Source organism: Bison bison, unplaced genomic scaffold (genome assembly GCF_000754665.1).
Source record: "Bison bison bison isolate TAMUID 2011002044 unplaced genomic scaffold, Bison_UMD1.0 scf7180017864271, whole genome shotgun sequence".
Lineage (NCBI taxonomy): Eukaryota > Metazoa > Chordata > Mammalia > Artiodactyla > Bovidae > Bison > Bison bison.
Window position 1 is genome coordinate 3,067,350 of NW_011494843.1, and position 10,442 is coordinate 3,077,791.

Sequence of the window (10,442 nt, forward strand, 5' to 3'; positions counted from 1 at the left end):
AGAAAGAATCAATAAAATTGCAGATATATGATATGTAGAATATTAGAGGACACTTTTTTTGCTTATCAAAATCCATTCTTTTCCCACTAGAACCTCAACCTTCTTTTTATTTTTTATTTTGTTTTCAACCTTCTTTTTAAAGGCATCTTTCACTGTATAATATTTTTGGAGGCATCTGGAATTTGAATCTTCGGTTCAGTTCAGTCGCTCAGTTGTGTCCGACTCTTTGCAACCCCATGAACCACAGCATGCCAGGCCTCCCTGTCCATCAACAACTCCCGGAGTTCACTCAGACTCATGTCCATCGAGTCAGTAATGCCATCCAGCCATTTCATTCTCTGTCGTCCCCTTTACCTCCTGCCCCCAATCCCTCCCAGCATCAGGGTCTTTTCCAATGAGTCATCTCTTCGCATGAGGTGGCCAAAGTACTGGAGTTTCAGCTTTAGCATCATTCCTTCCAAAGAACACCCAGGGCTGATCTCCTTCAGAATGGACTGGTTGGATCTAGTCCAAGGGACTCTCAAGAGTCTTCTCCAACACCACAGTTCAAAAGCATCAATTATTTGGTGCTCAGATGTCAAATTCTTAAGAGATGTATGTCACGGTTATATGGGGGTGTTTGAAAGTACATTTCTCACAAAAGCAGCAGTGTTTGGTCTGTATTGTCAATGCATTGTGAATTCTATGCAGAAATTCAGAACTCCCTTGGTTGCTGCAATTTTTTTTTTCATGTAAAGTTCTTCAGGCTCTTATTGATTTGGGACCTGAGACACATTTTGAATGGACTTTCATCTTTACCTAAAATAACCAGTTGTTTTTTATGGCTTAAAATTTAAAAAAAAAAAGACAACAAAAACTGACACCACTGTAAATACATACTAAGTAGTAAATGCATAGGCATTTGTTGAATAAAATTTTTTGTTATCATAGTACGGTTTATATAAATTTATATTAAAAAGCAAATCAACTTCATTAAACATATGCTCTTTCTTATCAAAATAAGCCATTGCTGTTAGCTCAAGAGTTATATATCACTTTGCTGTTCTTATAGTGCTTTCTTGTACTTTATAGTATTTGGTGCTTATTGCAATCCCAGGAGATGGGCAGAAACAAATTTGTTAGAATCTAATGAAGATGAGGAAGCTAAGATTCAAAGGGGTTAAGTAAGATGCTCAAAGTCACCTGATGAATTTTTGTCAGAACTTGTGTTAAAACTAGGTCTTCTCCATTCAGAACTCTACATTTACTGTATTACTTCTGAGATAACAATCAGTAACTATAGTCACTATTCTGTTTTTCAGAATACTTCCTTCCATTGTTTAGCATTTAAATCTATTTCAAAGGAATCTCAAATGAGTGAATCACAGGTTAAGTTTGAAAGGGATTTTAGAGAAACTATTCCACCCTCTACTTCCATAGACATTAAAGTATATTCCTTGACATTGCTCCTATAACACTTCTAGAGTCAGAGAGCAGTTTTATTAACTTGAGAAAGTATTATGTGAAAGTTCTATTTTACATGGATGAAGTACTTAGAGTTTGAGAGTAAAAATAAATGCAGAGTGTACTGTGTTAGGTAGTGGATTATGGAGGAACATCGAAAACTATCCTACCTCACTTCAACCTCCTGAGTCAGCATTGAAAACAACAACAACAACAACAACCAACAAATTCAATGAGAGAGTTTTATTTTCTATGTTCTATGCAGATATGTGCCAACATTTCCAGTCCTCACCTCTGGCTGCTGTCAAAGGTCTTAACTCTTTGCAAGATAATATACATTGTTTCAGAGAAAGCTATGGGGACTTTTTACAACAATGATACAGTATTTCAGCGGTGTTTTACTACTGGTTAACAGGATTGAACTGTACTAGAAATCTTCTAGAGATACAATTAAGCCTAAGGTTTTGTTGAGGGAAGTAAGAGGTGGTGGCCGGCATTATTTATTTTGTCTAAGAATAACATGGGTAAAGATTCTCTGGTAAGGTGATGTTTGAGCACAGACCTGGAGGAAATGAAGCAGAAGGCCATGAGGAAGAGCAGCACTGGCAGAGGAAAGAGAAGGGGCCGTCTCTGACCAGAGAGCTTGCCTGACTTTTATGTGTAGGCTCAGCCGAAACAGTTCCAGCACTGTTGTCAAAACCCATTCTTTGGTCATACACTTGGAGCTCTATTTTACCTGTTGGCATGATTCAGGTGTGTCTTTGTTGCTCATTTATTTTTTTTTTAAAGAGTCAGTGAATATTTCTTCCATGTCACGGCCAGTGACTGGATCAAGCTATGCCAAAATTTTCACCTAAAACATCCCTGTTTGATAAGCTCTTGTCTGCTTTATACTGGATAATCAATTTCTCAGCCTTATAGCCTTGCATGGGTGACCAAGATAGAGTAATGAGCAGAGTAATGAGCACCATCCATCTGTTTATTGGTAGCCCTTGCCTGACACCTGGCTTCCCAATGTCTGTTTCCTTCCCAGAAGAAGCAACTGTTGATATGGAAGTGCTTTTTTCCCCTAGCATCTCTCAGCTTAAGAACAATATTCTGAATACAATGGATGTAATATCATTAAGATGATGAAGCATCTGGGAAGCATGTCCTTGAAAACTGGTTTGAGAAACTTGGAAACTCGTCTTGGAAAACAGAACTCTAAGCTAATGTATACAAAAATCCTTTAAAATGTTTTGAAGACCAAGGCAGTAACTCCAGAAGCATAGTTCTTTATCTAGAGAAGGCATTCCTTCATAATGTTAGCAGCACTCTGAGTGCCTAGCCAAGTTTTAGATGGATAGACAGGTGAATGGATCTACATCATTAACATATTGCAGAACTTGCAAATAACCAGACCTTTCTGATAATATAATGGTCTGCTTCTTAAGTGAGTGGCTTCTTCTACCATAGAAAGGTTCACGAAGACGTTGGATGACTGTTCTAAAAAAGAAATAATAGACATTTTTGCACTGTGTGGAAAATCGGACTAGTTATTAGCTATAGGTTCTTAGAGATCAGTGGTCCCTGCCCACACAACATGGGGCACAAAGAAAAACTTCAGGTATACATTTTTGACTTGTTACACTAGCATAACCTATTCTATCTTAAGTATAACATAGTCTTTGATTTTAATTTTGGATAGAAATTTAACATCCCTTGTGGCCTAAGAGAAGTTAATTACCTTTTCTGACCTTGATTTGCTTATTATAATAATTAAGGGTTTAAATAAAATAATTTCCAAAGTTGCATTTACTGCAAAATGCCATAACATGATTCTGTGAGTCAAGGAAATTCTCTGGGGAACTGGTGGTATTGTCTATTACATATGCACTTGGTGTAGCTGTTTGGGTAAATAACCTCACTCACTATGGACAGAGGATGCAATGGTCAGATGGCATCACTAACTGAATGGACATGAGTTTGAACAAATTCCGGGAGACAGTGAAGGACAGGGAAGCCTGGTATGCTGCAGTTCATGGAGTCACAAAGAATTGGGCACGACTTAGCAACTGAACACCACTATGGACAGAGGACTGTTTTTCTAGAAGGTGTCTTTGGAGATTTCAGTTAGAAATGAAGACATGCCACACATTTTTTGATGGAGAGTTTAATACACAGAACTATTTTGAAATCTTACAAAATCTTACTATTCTACCCAGGGTTATTAATATTGAAAATTTTCTTTCTCTGTGGTATAAGAATGATAAATGCCAATGATTGATTTTTTAAATTCCAAGTGCTCCATAAACATTATCATACCAAGCACCCTACCTACTTATGTATCTACCTATGTATGTATGTGTGTGTGTGTGTGTGTGTGTGTGTGTGTGTATATATATGTATCTTTCTGTCTAACCTAGGAATTGATGCTATAATTTTCCCAGTTTTACTAATGAAGAAACTGAGGTTTTCAGAAAATGAAATACCTTCTTAACCAATTAGCAGTGCTAAGTTCTGATACCAGGTTTGTCTGAGTCCAAAGCCAAGGTTCTTAACCTCTAAAATATTTCTGGATAGTTTAAATGGAGAAAATTTAGTAAGTACAGTATTTCAAATTTAGTCCCATCCTCTTGCATATAAGGGCTTCCCTAGTAGCTCAGCTTATAAAGAATCCACCTGCAATGCAGGAGACCCTGGTTCAATTCCTGGGTTTGGAAGATCCCCTACAGAAGGGATAGGCTACCCACTCTAGTACTCTTAGGCTTCATTGGTGGTTCAATTGGTAAAGGATCTGCCTGCATGCAGGAGACCTGGTTTCAATCCCTGGGTTGGGAAGATGCCCTGCAGAAGGGAAAGGCTTCCCAATCCAGTATTCTGGCCTGGAGAATTCCATGGTCTATAAAGTCCATGGGGTCACAAAGAGTCAGACATGACTGAGCGCCTTTCACTTTCACCTTTCTTTCATATATAGATAAATTGATCTCTTCTACCAAATTCACTCAATGTCTTTCAATTTTGGTTCATATTGACTTTACAAAAATTATTTCTATTATCTTTTTTAAAGTTTCTCTTCAATTTCAAGAAATTTCTTTGTAGTTTTTTTCTTTATTGCACTTTTTTCACATTTGCCTTTCCACACCACTTCATTTATAATATACATCTGTGATGTTCTTTTACTTTGTATAATTTTAAGTTTCCAATTCCAAATAACAAGTAAAGCAGCACTAAATTATAAACTGTGTGGGTTTCTATCACTGTGTGAAAGGTATGTCATTTTTATATTTTTACCTTTCAAGCAACACGGATTGAACTATTCCTCATCAAAAGACTTCCTGTTCTTTCATATCTATTTTTGCATCTTTTCTGACACACTCTTGACATTCTTTTCCTAATGCCATTAACCTTGACTCTGTTCTCTACCTGTTGCATAAGAACTTAGATATTCATGGCCAGCAAGAACATTCTCAGTATAAAATATCAGAATGAAGATAATAAAAAAAATTATAAAAGGTAATTTTTGCTATAATGTAATATCGAGAATACAAATGGTTATCTCATTACTCAACAAATCTGAAATCATAAAGGTAACAACATCAAATAGTACCAGAAAAACAGTAAAAATAAGAGAGCAAGCAAAAAATACTATATTTAATCTAACTTTGAAAGCTTTAAATCTCCTAAGGACTCAGTATTTTGCCTAGAAGTCCTTACAAACTTTGATGAAGATGAACTATTCTTCATAAAACAGGGATGTTATAGCATTTTGTTTGTAGTGTACCTCGTGGTAATCTTCCCTCCAGTCCTCGTATCTTGTTCCCTTGTATTGCTGCCAGTAACCACAACTCCACAGAGGTGGCCCATCATGGTTGAACCCAATCAGAGTAATCCTATTTTTCTTGCATAGTGGATCCCATGGCAAAAGGACTGGATCAACAATGAACATGTGACACAAGTCCAGTGAGATCTAAGGACAAGGTAACCGAGGAATTCTGGAGGAGCCACTTCTTGTCCTTTTTAGAAGAAGAGAAAGTTTTCAGAAGCCAAATATGTCTATTTTTGGAGGATGTGGAGCTGAACACTAGAATTGCTATAGCCATCCTGCCCCCTGAGAGAAAGCCAGCCTCAGGAAAAGTTATTCCCACATAAAGCAAATAGAAATATACCAAGTCTGGAGTGTGTCCTGAAATGCATTTCCACTTATGTGAGCCAATCAAGCCTATTTCTTGTTAAGTCAGTTTGGATTGTGGTTTCTATTAATTAAACACACACATAAGGTGGCTCAGACAGTAAACAATCTGCCTGCAATGTGGGAGACCTGGGTTTGATCCCTGGGTCAGGAAGATCCCCTGGGGAAGGAAATGGCAACCTACTCAGTATTCTTGCCTGGAGAATTACATGGACAGAGGAGCTTGGTGGACTATGGTCCTTGGGGTCGCAAAGATTCTGATACAACAGAGTGACTAACACTTTCACTTTTTCAGTGGGCCCTAATTGATATGTCAGCCCTTTTGTTTCTTAATTTACCTATTTTTTCAATAATATAGAAATATATACAGGTATTATTATGATCAAATTGTGAAATCAAATAATTTAAATCATATCTCAATATTAGATGCTTTAGAAGAAACTAATCTACAGGGTTGTTTTAGGAAAGTAATAATATTGAACTTTGAGAGCCAAAGAAACCCTGAAAGATTATGTGTAAAATCTTTGAAATGTATAAAGCATACTAATAACAAAAGATAACCATTTCTCCTAAATTCTAATACAGCAGAAAAGTGTTACTAAAGTCCTTGACTCATTTGTATTATTTTTCTTTATTGTTAATCCAAGCTCTCCTCCTTAAGCTCCTAGTGACTTGATATGTTGGAGAAGACAATGGCACCCCACTCCATGGGGTCGCTAAGAGTCGGACACGACTGAGCGACTTCACTTTCACTTTTCACTTTCATGCATTGGAGAAGGAAATGGCAACCCACTCCAGTGTTCTTGCCTGGAGAATCCCAGGGACGGGGAACCCTGGTGGGCTGCCGTCTATGGGATCGCACAGAGTCGGACATGACTGAAGCGACTTAGCAGCAGCAGACTTGATATGTAAAACTCTCCAACAGCATTATCTGTCTGATGTATGAAGTCAAACCCTGCTGTGTGACTCTCAAGACCTTTCATAGTCTGAGTTCTTTCTGCTCTCCTCCTCTACCTACATATGTCAGCAGTCTCCTACCTGCACCTGCAGCTCCAGATCCTTCACAGTTTTGCTGCTCCTCTCCTCCCCTTCTCCATATATTCCATCTTAGCTTTTGCTTCTGTGCTTTTTGGTCAAGCCCTCGTCTCTCCCCTCCAACAGCAGTACTCTTCTCTGTACATAAGCTCTACCGCAGGACTTGGTTCTTTGGCCCTGATTATCTGTCATTGTGCATTCACCTCTAAAGCTTCAGTTTTCTCTGCAATTAGGTTGTCAGATCCTTGACAGCAAGGAATGAGACTGATTTCTCTTGTAATTCACTAAAGCTTCAACTACTGTGTAGTTGAGTAGATATTAAATGAGTATGTATTTGATCAATTGACCTTACGCTGGCTATTTGTCTTACAGACTGTTGCATGGATCTAGAAAAAGATTTTAAATATCTGGATTGCCTTAGAACTGCCAGGTATAGCAAATAAATATACAGGATGGCAAGTTAAATTTTACTTTCAAATAAATAACAAACTATTTAGTTTTAGCATAAGTATATCCAATGCAATATTTGGGGTATAATTATACTAAAAAATGGCTTGTTTAGTAGTTTAAAATTTAAATTTTACTGGATGTCCTTTATTTCATCTGGAAATTCTAAATGGACCTGACCTTAAAAACAAAACAAAAAACTGTGTTTAATTTCTTAAATTAGAGCTAAATATCACATTTATGAATTGTTTAACTTTATATAGTTTTGCCAATCAAGTCCTATAGCACATGAAGTTCTCTGCATCATTTCATCTAGCAGTGGCAACACATAAATTGAGTATTCATTATGTAAAAGTCACCATGCATCCTCCTGTACAGGGAAGCAAAAATGAATAAGATGCTTCCTCTGCCCTCAAGTAGTTTATAGCCTGGTAGAAGATACAGCTCATTTTAGTCCTGTCTCTACTTATGTGCAATGTGGATGTTAATCCATATGGCCAATTTTTTTTTAGGCCTGACCCAGCCCTTCTGGGCAAAGATTCAAGATGACACTATACATTTAGGTTATCAAAAATGAAGAATATTTGCTTTGAAGTATACATTAAATAGCTCCTGTCTCTGAAGTATTATATAAACACCATAATCCATCATCCTAAACGAAGATAATTTTCAAAAATTCTTTTGATCAGAACACTTTATTCTGCTTTTGATAATTGTTAGCTTTTATGATGCAGGGCTTCTCTGATAGCTCAGTTGGTAAAGAATCTGCCTGCAATGCAGGAGACCCTGGTTTGATTCCTGGGTCAGGAAGATCTGCTGGAGAAGGGATAGGCTACCCACTCCAGTATTCCTGGGCTTCCCTTGTGGCTCAGCTGGTAAAGAATCTGCCTGCAATGTGGGAGACCTGGGTTTGATCCCTGGGTTGGGAAGATCCCCTGGAGAATGGAAAGGCTACCCATTCCAGTATTCTGGCCTGTAGAATTCCATGGACTGTATAGTCCATGGGTTGCAAAGAGTCACTGAGCAACTTTCACCTTGTGATGGAGGATTTTTTTTTCTGGTTCTTGGATATTTAATGTGCAGTTTTTAGCATAAGCAATAGAAATGTATTGCATGACATCTTTTTCTCTCTGAGCTATCACGTAAATTCTTCACAGGTAGATGCCATGCTAGCTACTTAATCCGAGTCACTTATTTAGGTGAACAATAGGATCCAATGATTTGGATTTTATCTTTCTGCTGTGTGGCCTTGTTTGCTTTAGCTAATGTCTCCAATCTTTCCTGGTCATAGGCAGTGTGTGCAAAATTTGATATTAGTTAAATTTTTTTAGCTGCATGATATTTATAAGCTATATGCCATATAAACTCAGTGATATTTGTTATATTCAAAGATTTCAAATTCCAGAAACAACACCATGTTTTACATGACAGTATCCTTGATTTTTTGTGTGTATGTGTATGCATAAAAGCATTTCTTAGACTTAACATATAATTCAAGACTTTAAAACAATGTTACCTTAACATACAATATACAAATTTTCAGTTCTGGAATAGAGAGTACCATATTTTCTCTTTCTTTTCTAAATATAAGCTATTGATCTCAACTCACCAATCTGTATTTTCTTGAAGAGTATCTTAAATTAAAATAAAAATGCATATCCCATAAAGTAATGATTTCCATGGTTATTAACATATCACAAGAAGTTACAAATGGAGTGGCATTAAAAAGTGATGAAACTATTGGGAAAAGTTATGCTAACTTGAATGATTTGTCAATTACCTAGATAGAAGGCTATAGTTAGCATTATCATTATGCCAAGTCTTTGGAGCTATGAAATACTTATTTAAAGCATGTGTTTTAGGTTGTCAAAAATTACCTTTGGTAGCTCTTCAATTTGATTGGCATCTAGGTAAAGCTCCTCTAATGTCCGTTCAAAGTTAAAAACCTCCTTTGGCACCTGCTGAAGGCTGCAGTGGGAGTAGTCTAAAACGGAGATGATTTCTTCTTCACCTCGGAAACACCGGCACGGCACCAGGCGGCCAATGATCTTCCGCTTGGTGGTCATCTCCAGGCACTGCACTAGAGAGAAACAGAAAAACAACAACAACTGCTTAACCACCAGCCTTGGAAGGCGTTCTTAAAATATTTAAAGCTTAGAAATTTAGTTATGATTATATTTTATAATTACATAATGCTTTAAACAAGTTTACATAAGACATGCATATGCATTATATCATTTGATTCATAAAGAGCTCTCAAAGGTATATAAGACAGATTTTTATTAACATCTAACAGATAAAGAAATGGATTCAGAAAGGGGCAGATAGTTCCCATTGTCACACAGGTTTGGAATGGCAGAACTGGACCAGAACACAATCCTGACTTAGTGCAAGGCTTACACTCACATTTGAAACATGGATCTATAATATAGATTTTTAAAATTTTATACTAATTGCAGTACAGGATAGAAAACTCCAGATTTGTTGGAAAAAATATATTTCCCTCATTTCTCTAAAATATTAAAAGTCAAGTTTTACCCATAAGGTTTATGATTTCCTCTTTTTGACTCAAATTTATTCCATTAATCAATAATTATCTATTGAATAGTTAGTGTGCTCTAGACATTCAACTATGTATGGGGGAGAGAGAAATAAATTGAACAAACTCCCTGTTGGAGACAGCTGTATTGGTTATTCACTTCAGAATAAGAATCTGTACTTATGAATGCTTTTATTTTAATGGGAGAAAACAATCATGGCAGAAATTTCTGTGATGTCCTGACATGTCTTTCGCTAGATTAGCACCAACCAAATGCTATAAAAACTTGCATGAATCGGTATCATGGCATCTACCACACTTCATTAAAGTTACTGTTTTTCAAGTCATTTTTGTCTAGACTCTAAGCCTCTTGAGGGTAAAAACTATTTTGTTCATTTTTACATTTATCTTGATTCTTGACATACAGTAGACAAGCAATAACCAATGTAAACTAAACAAATCAATTCATGAATGAACAGATGGATACATTTGAGAGTCTGTCCCCAACCACCATCAGATACTGGTAATTAGCTTGAAAATCTTCTCATTCTAACTAAAGGGTCACTATCTCTGGAATGTCTCAGGATAAATGAATAGCATCTTTCTCGGAGCTACCAGGCACTAATCTCATTGCTTCCTAATTATGTGTACTATTTCCCCATGTACTAGGTGGGTTCTTGAAGGAGAGGATCTTGTCTTTTTCATCTTTGAATTTATAGTAACAGTACAGTTTGCCATCTGCAGAAACAGCATTGAATGAGCATCAACTTGAAACTTGCATTTTATTCACTGATTTTACTTAACATA

General features: G+C 36.7%; 1 protein-coding gene across 1 annotated transcript in view; it reads right to left on the reverse strand.

The window, feature by feature from the left end:
- The window catches only part of LRRC7 (leucine rich repeat containing 7), a 386,330-nt gene extending 377,150 nt beyond the window's left edge, over window positions 1-9,180 (reverse strand). The window contains exon 1 of the mRNA XM_010848760.1: window positions 8,974-9,180. Within this exon, the coding sequence (XP_010847062.1) occupies window positions 8,974-9,162 (189 nt within the window). The 5' untranslated portion in view covers window positions 9,163-9,180. The remainder of the gene's footprint in view (window positions 1-8,973) is intronic.
- Between the last annotated feature and the right edge of the window lie 1,262 nt (window positions 9,181-10,442).